The following is a 19,467-nucleotide window of genomic DNA, read 5'->3' as shown; positions in this document are numbered from 1 at the left end:
ATCCTGCCGTTGTATCGGGCGATGATGCGCCGCAAATGGAGTACTGCGTCCAATATTGGTCATTGTACCTTAAGAAGGATATGGTGATAGAAACATAGAAAAAAAGCGGCAGAAAAGGGCTACAGCCCACCAAGTCTGCCCATTCCAAGTATCCCCCCCCTGAATTTACTTCCTTAAAGATCCCACAAGAGTATCCCATTTATTCTTAAAATCCGTCACGCTGCTGGCCTTTACCACCTGGAGTGGTAGTCTGTTCCAATGATCCACCACTCTTTCGGTGAAGAAGTACTTCCTGGAGTCGCCGTGAAACTTCCCTCCCCTGATTTTCAGCGGATGTCCTCTGGTGGTCGAGGGACCCATGGGCCAGGAGATATCATCTTCTGGCTCGATGCGTCCCGTGATGTATTTATACGTTTCGATCATATCTCCCCGTTCTCTTCTTTCCTCGAGTGAGTACAGTCGCAACTTCTGTAGTCTTTCTTCATATGGGAGATCCTTGAGCCCCACGACCATCCTGGTGGCTGTTCGCTGAACCGACTCGATCCTTTGCACGTCCTTTTGGTAGTGTGGTCTCCTAAACTGAACACAGTACTCCAAGTGCGGCCTCACCATGGCTCTGTACAACGGCATCATAACTTCAGGTCTCCTGCTGACGAAACCTCTGCGGATACACCCCAATATTTGTCTTGCCTTGGAGGAAGCCTTCTCCACTTGATTGGCAACTTTCATGTCTTCACTAATGATCACTCCTAGATCATGTTCCTCCGTGGTCGTAACCAAGGTCTCGCCATTTAGTACATAAGCTCTACGCGGGTTTCTCTTGCCCAAGTGCATTATCTTGCATTTTTTAGCATTGAAGCCTAGCTGCCAAGTATTTGACCATTGTTCCAGCAGCAGTAGGTCGTGTGACATAGTATCAGGTAATGAGCTTTTGCCTACTATGTTGCAAAGTTTGGCGTCGTCGGCGAATAGTGATATCCTTCCTCTAAGTCCTTGTGTCATATCTCTTATGAATAAGTTGAATAGAATTGGGCCCAGGACCAATCCCTGCGGCACTCCACTGATCACGTCCGACGCTTCAGATGGGGTACCATTCACCACCACCTTCTGACGTCTGCCGTTCAGCCAATCCCCAATCCATGTAGTTAGAATGTCTCCTAATCCTATCGATTTTAGCTTGTTTAGTAATCTTCGATGAGGGAGATTACTAAACAAGCTAAAATCGATAGGATTAGGAGACATTCTAACTACATGGATTGGGGATTGGCTGAACGGCAGACGTCAGAAGGTGGTGGTGAATGGTACCCCATCGAGAGGGTTCAGAAAAGAGCGACACGATTGATAAAAGGTATGAAAAACCTTTCATATGCTGAAAGATTAGAGAAACTGGGGCTCTTTTCCCTGGAGAAGTGGAGACTTAGAGGGGACATGATAGAAACTTGCAAGATCATGAAGAGCATGGAGAAAGTGGAGAGGGACAGATTCTTCAAACGTTCAAAAACTACAAGAACGAAAGGGCATTCGGGAAAATTAAGAGGGGACAGATTCAGAATCAATGCTAGGAAGTTCTTCACCGAAAGGGTGGTGGACACCTGGAATGCGCTTCCAGAGGGTGTGATAGGACAGAATACAGTTTTGGGGTTCAAGAAGGGATTAGATAATTTCCTGAAGGAAAAGGGGATAGAAGGGTATAGATAAAGGATTACTATACAGGTCCTGGACCTGATGGGCTGCCGCGTGAGCGGACTGCTTGTCGTGATGGACCTCTGGTCTGACCCAGCAGAGGCACTGCTTATGTTCTTATGTAATATCTCAAAAGAAGGTTAACATGGTTTTCTTGGAGGAGGGCTGATGTTTAAATTTCTTCGTCTCTGGAGAAGACAGATTTCTTCACTCCATGCTTTGTCTTTTGCTCTTCGGATTGTAGTGATGCACCCATGTCTCTCCAGAATACTAGGATCTTCTTCACACCATCTCGGGAACTGGGTCAAAACCTCTACAAACTGTTGTTTGTGTAGCTCAGTAAGCTGTTTGGAAACCTATCGTGCGCAGACTTTCCTGTATCCAAGTCATCATGCATTATGGCAAATGCAAATCCATAGCTGATACCCAAATTTGCAGCCAACTGAGACACCGTAATATGTCGGTCTTCTCTAATCAAGGCATCTGCCCTGTAAATGTGCTCTTGTGTGTGTGATGTTGATGGGTGACCAGAACGACCTTTATCGGTTACATCTGTTCTTCCCACTTTAAACCTTTTTACCCACCCACAAACCTTTTGTTGATTCATGGTGCTATGTCCATACTGTGTCAATAACCAGCAGCGAATTTCTACAGGTTTCACTCCTACTGCCCATAGAAAGTGCACTACTGCACCGTACTACTGCACACTGTTCTTCGATGGTGCAATCTTGCAATGGGGCATCCATGTTTCTGACCGCGTGGCTCCCAAATGACTAAAGGCCGAGCGCTGCACTGTGTTTGGACAAACTATCCAACAGTCAATGTATAAGTACATATGTTGCATTTCACTAGCTCTGTTCCAGTTATCGAATAATTTAACATAGAAACATGATGGCAGATAAGCGCTCGAGTAGAGTTTTACTGAGTAGAGGAAATAGAGGGCAAGCATTAAGGAACTTGTCTCACCAGTCGAAGAGAAAGGCATCCAATTTTAGATAATTGGGTGTGTAGAGTTTGGAACAGAAGAGTGGAAGTTTGTGATCCTAGGGAAAACAAAGAGATCCATTTCTGGGGTTCCCTGATTTGCAAAGATCTGATATAAAATGGTGGAGTCTGCTCAACTTGATGGAAAAAAAATATTCTGCTTTCCTGTTAGGTAGACTGCTCTCAAAAAAAATGTTGACTGGAATCACTGAAGACCAAATTTGGATTGCTTCTTGGCAGAGTAGGCGAGATCCTGTACAAACCTTCTTGTCCACATGTTACCTGGTTTTCTGTGCAGATGAGTACTACTTGATTAAGGAGACAATCATGGAATGTGTATAGATCATTGTGGATTGCTTGAAGCTCTAGGAGATTAATATGGAGAGCTCTTTCAGGAGGACTCCAAGAGCAAGGAGGTATCAGTTGTCAATATCTTCTGATGTGGTGGTGTCTGCAATAGAAGGCCTCTGGAAAGATTGGTTGCCGATAGCCACCACTGATTTGACTTTTGGAGATGAGCAGTCACTCTCAATTACTGGGATAGTAGTCCAGTGGATTAAGACCGTTCAGTCAAAAGTGTCCATAAAGGTTTTCTGAGATGTAGAAGAGCAAATGGAGTTACATGTACTGTAGAGTCCATGTGGCTGAGGATTTGAAGAATTTCACATGCAGTTATGCAATGACGAGAGGAAACCTGCTGGCAAATTTGAGTCCTTGTTGAGGTGGAAAGGCATGAGTTTGAGTCATGTCTAAGAGGGTTCCAATGAACTCTAGAGTTTGAGTGGGTTCTAGATGGGTTCTAGATGTCATAGTTGCCTGTGAATCCCAGAAGCTCCAGTAGAAGAAATATTGCATTCATGGCTTGATGAGCCTGATGAGGTGTGGGGACCTTGATTAACCAATTGTCCAGATAAAGGGAACACTTGAAAACTGTAAGAGCAGAGGAGTGCAGCTACAACTACTAAGCACTTTGTGAATAGTAACATAGTAACATAGTAGATGACGGCAGATAAAGACCCGAATGGTCCATCCAGTCTGCCCAACCTGATTCAATTTAAATTTTTTTTTTTTTTTCTTCTTAGCTATTTCTGGGCGAGAATCCAAAGCTTTACCCGGTACTGTGCTTGAGTTCCAACTGCCAAAATCTCTGTTAAGACTTACTCCAGCCCATCTACACCCTCCCAGCCATTGAAGCCCTCCCCAGCCCATCCTCCACCAAACGGCCATATACAGACACAGACCGTGCAAGTCTGCCCAGTAACTGGCCTAGTTCAATATTTAATATTATTTTCTGATTCTAAATCTTCTGTGTTCATCCCACGCTTCTTTGAACTCAGTCACAGTTTTACTCTCCACCACCTCTCTCGGGAGCGCATTCCAGGCATCCACCACCCTCTCCGTAAAGTAGAATTTCCTAACATTGCCCCTGAATCTACCACCCCTCAACCTCAAATTATGTCCTCTGGTTTTACCATTTTCCTTTCTCTGAAAAAGATTTTGTTCTACGTTAATACCCTTTAAGTATTTGAACGTCTGAATCATATCTCCCCTGTCTCTCCTTTCCTCTAGGGTATACATATTCAGGTCTTCCAGTCTCTCCTCAAACGTCTTCTGGCGCAAGCCTCCTATCATTTTCGTCGCCCTCCTCTGGACCGCCTCAAGTCTTCTTATGTCTTTCGCCAGATACGGTCTCCAAAACTGAACACAATACTCCAAGTGGGGCCTCACCAATGACCTGTACAGGGGCATCAACACCTTCTTCCTTCTACTGACTACGCCTCTCTTTATACAGCCCAGAATCCTTCTGGCAGCAGCCACTGCCTTATCACACTGTTTTTTCGCCTTTAGATCTTCGGACACTATCACCCCAAGGTCCCTCTCTCCGTCCGTGCATATCAGCTTCTCTCCTCCCAGCATATACGGTTCCTTCCTATTATTAATCCCCAAATGCATTACTCTGCATTTCTTTGCATTGAATTTTAGTTGCCAGGCATTAGACCATTCCTCTAACTTTTGCAGATCCTTTTTCATATTTTCCACTCCCTCTTCGGTGTCTACTCTGTTACAAATCTTGGTATCATCTGCAAAAAGGCACACTTTTCCTTCTAGCCCTTCAGCAATGTCACTTACATACATATTGAACAGGATTGGCCCCAGCACCGAACCCTGAGGGACTCCACTAGTCACCTTTCCTTTCTTCGAGCGACTTCCATTAACCACCACCCTCTGGCGTCTGTCCGATAGCCAGTTTCTGACCCAGTTCACCACTTTGGGTCCTAACTTCAGCCCTTCAAGTTTGTTCAACAGCCTCCTATGAGGAACTGTATCAAAGGCTTTGCTGAAATCCAAGTAAATTACATCTAGCATATGTCCTTGATCCAGCTCTCTGGTCACCCAATCAAAAAATTCAATCAGGTTCGTTTGGCACGATTTACCTTTTGTAAAGCCATGTTGCCTCGGATCCTGTAACCCATTAGATTCAAGGAAATACACTATCCTTTCTTTCAGCAACACTTCCATTATTTTTCCAACAACTGAAGTGAGGCTCACCGGCCTGTAGTTTCCTGCTTCATCCCTGTGACCACTTTTATGAATAGGGACCACATCCGCTCTCCTCCAATCCCCAGGAATCACTCCCGTCTCCAGAGATTTGTTGAACAAGTCTTTAATAGGACTCGCCAGAACCTCTCTGAGTTCCCTTAGTATCCTGGGATGGATACTCTGGGTGCCAATGCCAGACCAAATGGAAGCACCTTGTACTGAAAGTGGTGTGTTTCTACTTGAAAGTAAAGATATTTCCTGTGTGTGGTGGGATGGAAATATGGGTATAAGCTTCTTTAAGTTCTAGAGAGTAGAGCCAGTCATTGTTCTCTAATAGTGGTAATAAGGTTCCCAGAGAGACCATGCAAAACTTCTCCTTCATCAAGTATTTGTTGAGAGCTCAGAGGTCTAGAATTGGACAGATGCCTCTAGGTCACTTTCAGAATGAGGAAATATTTGGAGTAGAACCCTCGGCCCCTCTCATGCAGAGAAACTTGTTCTATGACATTGAGGTGAAGGAGAGCTGAGAGCTCCAGGCAAAGGAGAGCTCTTTGCTGGGAGCATAAGAGAGACTCTCTTGGTGGGTGCCTCAGAGGTTTTTTTCTGCAAACAAAGGGCATAGCCCTGACTCTCCATCTGAAGGACCCAATGATCCGATGTATTGGAGACCAGCGTTGATGGTAATGAGCGAGTTGATTTATGGGTAGAGTCTGAGACAAAGGTTGAGAAACACTGACCGTGCTCTCTAGGAAGAAGTCAAAAGACTGCTGCTGTTTAGAATGAAGTGGTGCAGAAGTTTTCTGTTGCCTCTATTGTCTGGGGCATCTGTAAGTCATTAGTCAAATGGAAGTAGAAGGCTGGTGATATCTGTGTCTCAAGTATTAAGTAGAGCGCTTGGAGATGCTTGGATTGATGAGATTTTGAGTCAACATAATTCTTGATTTTTTTATGTGGCCTCCTCTATATGGTCCTCAAACAAATCATCCCCTATATTAGAGAGACGGTCTTGAACGTTGGTGTCTAGATCTGAGATTCATAGCCATGCTTGTCTTTGCATGGTGATCAAGACTACAGAGGTTCGAGAGGTAACATCCAAGTGTCAAATGTAGAGCGTGCCATGTACTTTCTGGCATCTAGAAGATCATTCATTAGATGTTGGTAGCATATACTAGTCATAAAAGGACATCTTTTGGAAGACAGATTTCATATAAAATGTCATGTAATAAAGCTTAAATTTTTTTTTTTTTTTTAAATATATGTTTATTGAAAATGGCAAATGACCCAGACAAGAAAACACAATCGGCAAAAGGACAATACCGGAAGAGCAAGAATAACAATAGAAAATCGAACAATTACAAACCTCCCCAAAGCGGGAATCCAGCAGTGAGCAGGCCTGAATCAACAAAAGAGAAACATCAAACCAACCCATACCCACAACACCCGTGGCTAGTATATCTTCAGACTAGACCATCAGTTATAATATTTTTACTTTAGGAAACCCACCAACCCACAGACAAACATGCACCATCCCATACATCCCAAGCCACACAACAGACAAACAAGCAAACTACATCCAACTCAAACAATCTACCCAAGCATACCACACCTACGAACTGGGGTTCAGTAAGGTCCTGACCCAGATCCCCTTCCAGTTCTTCTGCAATCTGCTCATCCCAGGAACCTGTGAAGAGAGCCGCAAGACACTATACCAGTGGGTAGAAGTAGAAGGGACGCTGGGAAAAAGTGATCACAATATGATCCACTTCAACCTGGACACGGGGGCAAAATATTGATCCAGAACGATGGCCAGGGCACTGAACTTCCGAAAAGGGAATTACGAAGGGATAAGACTCATGGTGGGGAAGAAGATTAAGAAGAGGATAAGCACTGTAAAAACACTAGAGCAAGCTTGGTCCCTTTTTAAGGACACAGTCACCGAGGTGCAAAATCTATATATACCACGTATCAACAAGGGATCCAAGAGGAAAAAGAACAAGGAACCAGCATGGCTCACTGCAGCGGTGAAGAAAGCGATCAGAGACAAGAAGACTTCGTTTAAGGAATGGAAAAGGTCAAAAATGGAAGAAAACTGGAAAAAGCATAATCATCAAAGCAGGTGCCATAAGGCAGTAAGAGACTACGAGGAAAAAATAGCCAAGGAGGCAAAAAACTTCAAGCAGTTCTTTCAATATATTAAGGGGAAACAACCCGCGAAGGAAGAGGTGGGGCCGTTGGATGACCATGGAATAAAGGGTGTGCTAAAGGAGGACAAAGTCATCGCCAACAAACTGAACACATATTTTGTGTCTGTATTTACCAAAGAGGATTTACACAACATACCAGAAGCCGACAGGCTATACAAAGGAAATGAAGACGGGAAACTGACTCGGTTGACGGCCAGTTTAGAAGAGGTATGCAGGCAGATTGATAGGTTTAAAAACGATAAATCCCCAGGACCGGATGGCATCCATCCAAGGGTAATCAAGGAACAGAAAAGGGGTTATAGCTAAACTGCTTCAACTAATAACCAAATCTGTTGATCAAATCAGGAAGGACTCTGAAAAACTGGAAAGTGGCGAATGTTGCGCCAATCTTCAAGAAAGGATCAAGGGGCGATCCGGAAATTACAGACTGATGAGTCTGACTTCCGTACCGGGAAAGATGGTAGAGGCGCTAATAAAGGACTGCATCATTGCCCACCTTGATGGACACAATCTGATGAGGACCAGCCAGCATGGCTTCAGCAAAGGAAGATCTTGCTTGACGAACTTGCTGCACTTCTTCAAGGGAGTTAACAGGCAGATAGACAAGGGTGACCCGGGTCGACATTATATATCTGGATTTTTAGAAGGCGCTCGACAAGGTCCCGCATGAACAACTACTTTGAAAAATTGTGAGCCATTGAATCGAGGGTGAAATAATCAAGTGGATTAAAAACTGGTTGGCGGATATGAAACAAAGAGTGGGGTAAATGGACAATACTCAGACTGGAAAAGCGTCATGAGTGGAGTGCCGCAGGGATTGGTGCTTGGACCCATGCTCTTCAACATATTTATAAATGACCTGGAAATTGGTACGATGAGCGAGGTGATTAAATTTGCAGATGATATGAAGTTATTCAGAGTAGTGAAGACACAGAAGAATTGCGAAACATGCAACGTGACATAAACACGCTCGAGAAATGGGCCGTGACATAGCAAACGAGGGTTTTTTTTGTATAAATCTTTATTCATTTTCAGAACTTATACAAGCGCATAACAAAATGTACAATCAGATAGAACAAACAGCACTTATCTTAAAACAAATATTAAAACAAAGCACTTTACTACCTCCCCCCCTCTCTGGATGTGTGTAGAAATCAGCAAGGAATTAAAGCTTAATCAATCAATCAGTCTTATTAACAAACGCCTCTAATGGACTCCGTATTTTTTTATTTTTTTTATTATTACCCAATTGTTACACATTCTTTTTTTTTGTATCTGTAATACAAACAGAGTGTTTCCCACCAAAACGAAAAATTTAATCTGTCCCAATTCTTCCAGTTTCCAGTTATCATTTGTATGGCCACCCCTGTCATAATCAGAAGTCTGCTTTTATAATCGTCTATTGATTCTTAACTTTCAACAATGTCCCGAATAGGACCACATCATAAGACAATGGTATCGAGACCTCGAGTACCATATTAATTTTTCCCCATATTGATTTCCAAAAATTGAGTATCAAGGGACAATAAAACAACAAGTGATCCAGTGTCCCTACTTCCAAGTTTCCAAGTTTATTATATAGTTTGATTAATCGCCTATTCAAAGTTCTAGGCGATGTACAAATTGTTAAAAATATCTAAAATATGGGTAACATATTACACAAACATACAATATTTCATATTAAATTAAAAAAAATGGACATTATTATACAGAGATTAAATCATTTGAGTTAAATAATTTATACATACAATATCGAGACAAAAGGAAAATTATTTAGTGGTTACAATCAATATTAAATTCAATATATTAAGGTAAAAACATTGGGAGGGGAGACAAAAATGATTAAAGAAGAAATATTAGAAAAAAAAGAGTTAAGAGAATTGTTTATTCACTAAAAGCATATTTAAAGAGAAAACTTTTAAGTTTGGTCTTGAATTTATCTAAATTCTTTTCCTCTCATATATAGTGGAAGATCATTCCAGGACTGAGGAGCAGTTATTGAAAAAATAGTATGACGCCTCGTATTAATAACTTTTAATGAGGGAATGGCCAATAAATGTTGATCTTTTGATCTCAGTGATCTAGAAGTAGAATAAGGAATTAAAACTCTAAAGATAAAAGCAGGAGTTTTAAATACTAAGGATTTAAAAGTAAGTAAGCATAGTTTATATAAAATGCGATGTGCAACATGGAGCCAGTGAGACATGATCAAATTTTTTAGCTTTGTGAATAATTTTAATAGAAGCGGTCTGAATAATTTGAAGACGTCTAATTTCCTTTTGTGGCAAGCCTTTAAATAAGGCATTGCAATAATCGATTTTGGAGATTACTAAAGAATGCATTAGGATATTCAAGGATTTTGTGCATAAAAATTTGGCCACGGATCGAATTTGGCGAAGTCTGTAAAAAGTAGATTTGACCACTTGGCTTATATGATCGTGGTAAGATAATTTATTATAAAATATTATTCCAAGAATTCTAATATTTTGAGTCGTCTGCAGTGGAATGCCTTTAATAGACATGGGAAAAAGAAGTGTACTACAGTCCTTCCATGGAAAGAGCATAACGTTAGTTTTATGAATATTTAAGGCTAGTTTATTAGCATCTAGCCAATGATGAATTTGATCCAGCTTGTCATTTATTGCTACTATTTCTTGTGGATTATTGGGATGAAGATGTTGCAAACGAACAGGGATTCAAAAAAATTCTATGTAACAGAATAAACCAAGTTTGTCTTATAGATGCTGACGCTGTACATCTCATTCTCTAAGTCCAAATCTGTGGCCACTGCGTAGCAGAAATCTGCTGTTTTGTTTCAATGCATAAAATTAGTGGTTCCCAACCCTGTCCTGGAGGACCACCAGGCCAATCGGATTTTCAGGCTAGCCCTAATGAATATGCATGGAGCAGATTTGCATGCCTGTCACTTCCATTATATGCAAATCTCTCTCATGCATATTCTTTAGGGCTAGTCTGAAAACCCGATTGGCCTGGTGGTCCTCCAGGACAGGGTTGGGAACTACTGCTCTAAATGTCTTTTAGGCTTGTTTTGGGGTTTTTTTTGTCAAATATTCAGATATTAGTTTGCATCACTTGGCGATCTGATGCCCTTGCAAATCTGTCTGGAAACATAGGCCTGGCAAGCTATACTGATTTTTTAAGTTGCGTCAATCAAGGAACCCTTTCTGAATGGCCTGCTTCAGTTGCAACCATTTATAACCTTGAGATTTTGAGATGCCAAATGAATGTTGCAATTGCAATAAATTTACCATTTTTCCATTCTGAATTACATCATCTAGAGTGCGGATGCCTGTCTGCAACCAATGTTTCCAGAGGATTTTAGACTCGCTGATTTGTATCTTGGAGTTTAACCATAGGGATTGACACGTAGATTGTTGTATTAGAATAGGAGTTAAAGTATTAATGAATTTTAATGTATTCCAGGTGGAAAGAATAATAATATTGTCCTTGTATATTCGAGGAAGCTTGATACTCAAAATATGGCTAAGACATAATGGGGCTAAAAGGTGACTTTCCAGTATCAACCAATCTGGCAGATTCTCCATGAGTTCAGGAAGGATTCAATACATACCCTGATGCAAAATAAAGGCTTGTAGAAGTTTGGAAAATTTACCCCTCCCACCGATTGTGATTTTTGCAAAGATACTAAGCCTATTCTAGCAGTTTTACCCAGCCAAAGAAATTTTGTAAGAATCCCATTTAATTTCTTATAAAAGGAACTTTGAAAATAAACAGGTAACATACTCAATTGGTAACAAACTACAGGCAAAATCATCATTTTGATGGTTTGAACTCTCCCCCACCAAGAAAGATGTAATGGGTTCCAATGCGCACACATTTCTTTGACTTTCAACAATAAAAAATTTTCATTCACTTGAAACTGGAAGAACTGTGATCGTTTAAATTTTTTGTTCTGGTGGGCAAGCTCTAGTTATAGATATGAAAGAATAAATACTGAGAATTTCGGGCAAGGTAATATATCTAAATTGATATGGGGCCCATTGGCATCATATGTCACTTTATTATAATTGTTTGTTGACTGTCAGTTTTTTTGTTTACTTTGGTACATATCCAGGGAAGGGTGGGAGGGGGTTATTTATGTTTTAAATTGATTTTTGAATATTCACACTTGGGATGGGTGGGAAGATATAAATATTCAGAATAGGGTAAGGTTTTTATGGCATTATATGTTTTTGTGTTTATTTAATGATTATTGGATGGGTGGGTGAAAATGGTTGATTATGAACGTGTAAAAGTTGAATGTGTTTTTGTCGTATCATTATATGTTGCATTTGTTGTATTGCACTGTTGAAGTTTTGAAAATTAATAAAGAATGATAAAAAAAAAAAATTAATTTACTGTCATTGTATCTTCCACTGTTTTTTGAATCATTATACCCAAATATTTTATACCCTCTTCCTTCCAAAGGAATGGTAATGGATCAAATAAAGTTTTAATACAGTGTACATTCAATTGAAGAACCTCCGATTTGCTCTAATTTATTTTATATCCAGAAAATTTTCTGAAACGAACAATCAATTCCAGTAAATGAGGGATAGTTGATTCAGGATTCTTCAAATGAAGCAAAATATCATCTGCATAAACCAAAACTTTATAATCTCGACCTGCATACGGAATTCCCTATATCTCCTTTGCCAACAAGGATTCCAAAACAATATCAAAAAGCAAAGGAGATAGGGGACATCCTTTTCTAACTCCCCTCTTCAGACAAAAATGCTCTGAGAAAGTATTATTAATATATAATCTGGCAGAAGGGGAACTATACAAGGTTTGAATCATTTGAACAAATCCAGATCCTATTCCAAACCAATCCATTGCTTGGTACATAAAATTCCATTCTACTCGATCAAAAGCCTTCTCTGCATCCAAAAAGACAGAGAAGGTCGGATTGTCTATTATTTTTGCTAAATTTAGCAAATAAAGTGCCAATCTAGTGTTATTTGCAGAATGTCTTTGAGCAACAAACCCCGTGACATAGCAAATGAGGTTTAACGTGGATAAGTATAAGGTGATGCATGTCGGTAACAAAAATCTTATACACGAATACAGGATGCAGCACTCGGAGAGACCCCCTAGGAAAGAGACTTGGGAGTACTGGTTGACAAGTTGATTAAGCTGTCTGTGCAATGTGTGGCGGCGGCAAAAAGGGCGAACAGAATGCTAGGAATTATTAAGAAGGGGATCACGAACAGATTGGAGAAGGTTATCATGCCGCTGTACCGGGCCATGGTACGCCCCCCACCTGGAATACTGCATCCAGCACTGGTCGCCATACCTTGAAGGAGGACACGGTACTATTCGAAAGGGTCTAGAGAAGAGCGACTAAAATGGTTAAGGGGCTGAAGGAGTTGCTGTACAGTGAGAGATTAGAGAAACTGGGCCTCTTCTCCCTTGAAAAGAGGAGACTGAGAGGGGACATGATTGAAACATTTAAGATAATAAAGGGAATAGATTTAGTAGATAAAGACAATTTGTTCAACCTCTCCAAAGTAGGGAGAACAAGAGGGCATAGATTCCATACAAACGTAAGGAAGTTCTTCTTCACCCAGAGAGTGGTGGAAAACTGGAATGCTCTTCTGGAGGCTGTTATAGGGGAAAACAACCTCCAGGAATTCAAGACAAAGTTAGACAAGTTCCTGCTAAACTAGAACATATGCAGGTAAGGTCACTGGTCTTTGATCTAAGGGTTGCCGTGGGAGCAGACTGTTGGGCAAGATGGACCACTAGTCTGACCTAGCAGTGGCAATTCTTATGTTCTTATCTATAAGCGAAAGCAGTTCACACAAGAAATATTCTAATGATCAGGACCTAGGTACTGGATACACCAGTTATGCGGATCCTTGTCTGAAATGGTCCTGTGGCATTGAGTGCACTGCTAGGAGCACTGGACATCAAAGGAAAAACCTCTGATACGAGGCCAAAGGAATCAATGATCCAAGGAGGTTGAGTACATGGAATACTGAAAATGAGTCGACACTCCTGGCCTGGAAAGAGGCAGAAAAGAACCTTAAGACCCAAAACTAAAAATGGATCAAAAATTAAATATTTTTAAGCAAATAAAAGCAAAATAAAACAGAAAAATATGATTTAAAGGGGAAAAAAATAAATGTGAAAGCACAAAATAGCACAAGTTTGTCATGCTTAGACTCTAAGAATAGCTTCTCAGCTTTGCGGAAAACTGATGGTCCCATGAGCAGATATCAATTGGGAAGGCACCTGCATGCACATGGTAAGGGAGGTCTTAGACTTTTAAAGTGACAGAACACTTTTTGATTTCATGCCAGGTTCCATGGATGATGTCATTCACAATTGAAAATATACTGCCTGCTTGTTCTCGGACAATAAAGCATACACTTTCTGATTCCTCACACCTTTAAATCTTCATAAAGGCCACTTTGGTTACTCCAGTAGAATATCCTAATTGTTTAGAGTCTTTTAAGTAATATTGTGCCTTAGGGCTTGACAATATATAAAAAAGGACAAATTCTATTTATAATTTCTTTTCTTTCTTTCTTTATTCAGTTTTCTATACTGTTCTTCAAGGGAAGCTCAGAACGTTTTACATGAATTTATTCAGGTACTCAAGCATTTTTTCCTGTCTGTTCTGGTGGGCTTACAATCTATCTAAAGTACATGGGGCAATTGGGGGGGGAGGGAGATCAGCTAACCTGCCCAGGGTTACAAGGAGCAGTGTGAGTTTGAATCTACAACCCACAGTTCTAACCACTGGCCCACACTTTCAGACATAGTATGGTAAAAAGATAGCATGGCAAATATTGCCTGACAACGATGCAAAACAAAGTTAACAAAGCATGGTAAAAATATGACAAAACATGATATGGTGAGATAACGGCATGGCAAGCATAGTTTAGCAAAATATAGCATGGTAAACAGTTTTACAAAATATGACTAGCAAAAATAGTTAGGCAAGCATGCATGACATGGAATGGCAAACACTGTGTGGCAAACATGGAATGAGAAATCATAGTATGGCAAACATAGTATGGTAAACATCCTGATTAGTTGGTATAGGAATTGACAAGTATTCTTGACTACATATCAGTAGCAGATGAGAACAAAACTTCCCCAAAAAGTAAAGGAAGAGAGGGATTTTTTAATTGTTTTAAATACTGAAAGTAGAGAAGATTGAAGGGAAAGAGAAAGTATTAGATTCTATGCTTAAAGCAAAATCTGGGATATACAATTGCGGATTACTTAGAGATTTGAACTGATACTAGCATGTTTGTTCCTGCCAAGGCTTTGTCCCAGAAAATGAAAGTACCCCAGGAAATTGTCCCGCCTAGCTAGACTCTCCTTCAAGGCAACTATTCAAATGGTCCAATGGCAAGCCAAACCCTTATTTGAACCCTTATTCAAGTGGTCCAACAGCAAGCCAAATCCTTAAGCTAACTATACTACAGAGCTGAGCAGGCAAAGACACAGAATTTCCTAGTAAACTCAAAGCACTATGTATCACTGAGCAGAACACAGATTTTGCAAAACCTCACTTTAGCAGAGCAGAAAAAAAACACAAGATTTAAAATCCAAGCTCCACTTTTACTGGAGCAGTGCCCAGATTTTAAACATGAAGCTTACTATAAGGTCAGACTTTAAAGCTGTACTTGCTAAAAGATCAGGCTGGAAAACAGTTAACAAAAGGTTCCTGCACTTGCACAGCTACAATGCTCTGAGCCCTTTCTAAGAACCTAGTCAATATCACAATATCATCTCCTACCTTGGTTTAAAGTGATAATGGGTATTCGATTGGCATTATAAGAGAAAATATCAGCTCCATGCTCTTTACCCCCAGAACTGGAATTCAGGCTTAACGTAAGCCATAACTGCAGAAGAGACTCCAGCTAGAATAAAAATTTAAGAAATACAATTACTGTTAAGAAAACATTAATAAAAAATAAGTACCAAATATTAAATTTAATAAAGCAAATTGTGGCCCTACAAGATCCAGTTACAACCTAGTAGGAAAGCCTTTGGAGATCATTTGGCCAGCTATTAATAATAGCTCATGGTGAAATTTGCTCACCTGATCAATGACTAATTAAAATTTTCCTTTTGTCTCTAATTTTGCTTTATGATATAAGATACAGATTCTATAGATAACATTTTTTATGGCAGCATTAACCACTATCACTGCTGATGTGGTAAAGATGTCATAATGTTGGAGATGTCATAATTATGCAATTAGGTCTGTAACATTACAGGTGCTCAATGCTATTAAACCTTTCATTTAGCATTATTAGTCCTTCAGGAAAGAAAGAGTATTAGTTTAAGCAGACTCTAGGACTATCACTTCTTATAGGTAAGGTTTTCAAACTCTTTAAAAGAGTTATTTTTTGTATGAAGATTTTTGGGCGACAGTATAGATATTTACTGAAGGGGTTCTCAGTTGTGATGTCACTATACTTCAGGTTCTACTATAAGAAAGTAAACCTGTTTATCCCTAATGGGGGTCCTCCATAGAAAGCAGGTTAAATCAAACACACAAGGAAAGATTAAGTTCTTACCTCAATCTTCTTTCTAGACAAACACTCTATACCTGAACCTGTGGGTAGTCAATCCCTTCTCGTGAGAATTTTTGTAGAGAGCTTAATTAGCATTCTTTTGTTCTACCTCTCAATCCTCTGGGCTGTCCTCCAATTTCTCAGTTCGTATCAAAGTAGATGGTTAGCCCTGGAGAAGAAACAGAATAGTGAGGGGTACGGGGACACTTCCCAAGAAATATATCAATTCTGCTCATATCATCATTAATAATAAAACCCTAAGCGCGCATGCGCACTGCTACCTCCATGATCCGTAGCTCCGTGGCCCCGCATGCGCAGTAGAAGGAGCCTGTAGCGTTTTGTGTGCGGCGGTGTTCTGGCTCCTACTGCGCATGCAGAGGCACGGAGTTTGAAGTGGCAAACACCATTGCGCCGACTCTACTGGAAGCCGCTGAGCAGAGGAAGCCTCCAAGCAGGGAGGAACCTCTGACTAGGGAAGCGTCAGCGCAGTGGCAGCAGTCCTGACCGGCCAACCCCCCATTCCTTACCCAAAGCAGCAGTGGCAGCGCTGTAAGCAGGCTGTTCGCGGCCAGCCCTTCAGGGCCTTTCCTCTGCCACATCACTTCGGATGCAGTAGAAGAAAGGCCCTGTCGGGGCTGGCCGCGAACAGCCTGTTTAAAGCACTGCCACTGCTGCTTTGAGTAAGGAATGAGGGGTTGGCGAGTCAGGACTGCTGCCACTGCTACTGGGTTGGTGAGGAGAGAGACATGGGATAGCCACTGCTACTGAGCTGGGGCCTGGGTTGGTGAGGAGAGAGACATGAGATAGCCACTGGAGCCGCTGCTACTGGGTTGGGGCCTGGGTTGGTGAGGAGAGAGACATGGGATAGTCACTGGAAATTGCAACCATAGCTGGATTGAGGAAAGGGCAAGGGATCCCTTAGCTGGCACAGCTGGAAGGCAGCTTCAGTGAGGTCTGGGCAGGGAGAGAGAGAGAGAGAAAGAAAGAAAAAAAGATAGATGTGACAGGGAGAGAGAGAAAAAGAAAGAAAAAAGATAGATGGGGCAGGGAGAGAGAGAAAAAAGAAAGACAGACAGACATCTATTCTAGCACCCGTTAATGAAACGGGTTTAAATTTCCGGCAGCAATCCAGCACCAAGGGTGAGCAAACGGGATTCAGAGGTGAGACGGGATGTGTTTGACCATTGTATAGCTGGGCAGGTGTGTGCAGGCAGCTGGCCACAGCTGGATTGAGGAAAGGGCAAGGAATCTCTTAGCTGGCACAGCTGGAAAGCGGCTTCAGTGAGGGTCTGGGCAGGGAGAGAGACAGAAAGAAAGAAAGAAAGACAGCGGGAGAGAGAGAAAATTAAAGAAAGAAAGATAGACGGGGCAGGCAGAGAGAGAGAAAAAAAGAAAGACAGACAGACATCTACTCTAGCACCCGTTAATGTAACGGGCTTAAACACTAGTTAATATATAACAGATAAAACTTAACCATTTGTAATACATAGCGAGGTAAAAACAAATAATAATAATAATAATAACAACAGTTTATATACCGCAGGACCGTGAAGTTCTATGCGGTTTACAAAGATTAAAAGAAGGTACAAGTAGATTGAACTTAACAAGGTGGAAGCTAGTGATTAACAGCTCAAGTGATCAGTTATTGAGAAGAAAGAGTTGTACGGGTCAACTGTCTAGGTGTTTCAGGAACAGATATGTTTTTAGATGTATCCTGAATTCCCCATAAGTAGTAGATGTAAGCAATTGTTCTATTTCTTTACCCCATAATGCTGCCTGATGTGAGAAAAGGTGTTGATGGTGTCTTTTGAGTTTATATCCTCTAACTGGAGGGGAAACGAAGATCGAATGTGAACTTCTCTTATGTTTGTTGGCTGAGAAGGAGAAAAGGTCAGTTATGTATTTAGGGGCTAGTCCGTATAGTACTTTAAAGCAGAAACAGGCGAACTTAAACTTTACGCGTGCCTCCATCGGAAGCCAATGCAGCTGTCGGTAGTAAGGTGTCACATGATCAAACTTCTTCAGCCCAAAAATCAGTTTGACCACTGCATTTTGCATTAGTTGTAATCGTCGCATATTCTTTTGGGAAATTGCTAAATAGGCTATGTTACAGTAATCAAGTTGACTCAGAATGAGGGATTGTACCAGGATTCTAAATGCTGGTATATCAAAATATGCTCTAATAGATAGAAGTTTCCAGAGAGTGAGAAAACCCTTTCTGACTAAGGAGTCTACCTGGTCCTTCATGGTCAAGCACTGGTCTATTGTTACACCCAATACTTTCATAGTAGACTGAATAGGATAACTAAGATTAATGATGCATAGCGGTGTTTTGGTGTCAAACGGGTGTGGCGAAGCTACAAAAAATTTGTTTTTTCTGAATTCAGTTTCAGTTTGAATTCAGTCATCCATTGCTCCATCAAATTTAGTACTTCTGATGCCTCGGGAGTAATTTCCGAGAGAGAGTTAGTAAATGGAATGATGATCGTAAAGTCATCTGCATAACTGAATAATTTTATCCCTAGCTGGGTCAATTTTGCACCTAGTGAGGACATGTAGACATTGAAAAGCAATGGGGATAGTGGTGATCCTTGCGGTACGCCAGATTGATTGCTCCAGGTATCGGAGAGATCGTAATTGAAACGTACTTGATAGGTACAGGACATGAGGAAGCCTCAGAACCAGTCCAACACCTCTTCCCTAATGCCAATTGCATCTAAGCATTGTAGCATTTTCCCATGATCAACTAGGTCAAAGGCAGAGCTCATATCAAATTCATGATCAGGGCATTAAGGCCCTTACTGAACAAGAGATGCAGATTATTTAAGATAGCGGCAATTGCTGTCTCAGTACTGAACAAAGGTCTAAAGCCAGATTGAGTTTCATGCAAGAGAGAGAATTGATCGAGATATTCCATCAGTTGGGAATATACCAATCCTTCCATGATTTTTTACGATGAATGGAATGGATGCTACTGGTCTGTAATTGGTTACCAGTGCTGATGATTCTTTACTATTTTTTGGAATTGGGGTTATTATTATGTGACCACTATTAGTGAGGAATTTTCCATTTTTTTAGGTTGTGGGCTAAGTAATTCAGCAGAGATAGTTTAAATTCTAAAGGAGCCGCTTTCATAATTTCTGGGGGACATGAGTCCAGACTGCAGTATGATTTGGAGTATTTGTTATATAGTTTGATATAATTATTCCATTCCAAATCTTGAAAGGAACTCCAAATCATGTCTGCTGGTATTTCATTTCCTTGTATGTTAGCTATTTGATTACCGTTAGTGTCATTTGTCGAACAGTTGTTTCTTAGGTTTTTAATTTTTGAATCAAAATGCTGTGCTAAATCATTTGCTGAAGGTAGTGTAATATTGTGCACGAGTTGAGTGTGGCATGTGGTGTCAAATAAATTTGTAACCAAGTTGAACAGCTCTTTTGTATTGATTCCTTTTGAACTAGTGCTATATAAGTTGATTTTAGAAGAGTAGA

General features: G+C 40.8%; 1 protein-coding gene across 4 annotated transcripts in view; it reads right to left on the bottom strand.

The window, feature by feature from the left end:
- BIRC6 (baculoviral IAP repeat containing 6) overlaps positions 1-19,467 on the bottom strand; it is a 1,530,571-nt gene that overhangs the window by 567,183 nt on the left and 943,921 nt on the right. For all 4 annotated transcript variants that reach the window (XM_033935681.1, XM_033935678.1, XM_033935679.1 and 1 more), the window contains one exon: positions 15,190-15,313. In XM_033935681.1, coding sequence (XP_033791572.1) covers positions 15,190-15,313 — 124 coding nt within the window. The remainder of the gene's footprint in view (positions 1-15,189; positions 15,314-19,467) is intronic.

Source organism: Geotrypetes seraphini, chromosome 3 (assembly GCF_902459505.1).
Source record: "Geotrypetes seraphini chromosome 3, aGeoSer1.1, whole genome shotgun sequence".
In the NCBI taxonomy this organism is placed as follows: Eukaryota; Metazoa; Chordata; class Amphibia; order Gymnophiona; family Dermophiidae; genus Geotrypetes; species Geotrypetes seraphini.
The sequence above is the reverse complement of the archived record's forward strand: the minus strand, read 5'-3'. Positions and strand labels throughout refer to the sequence as shown.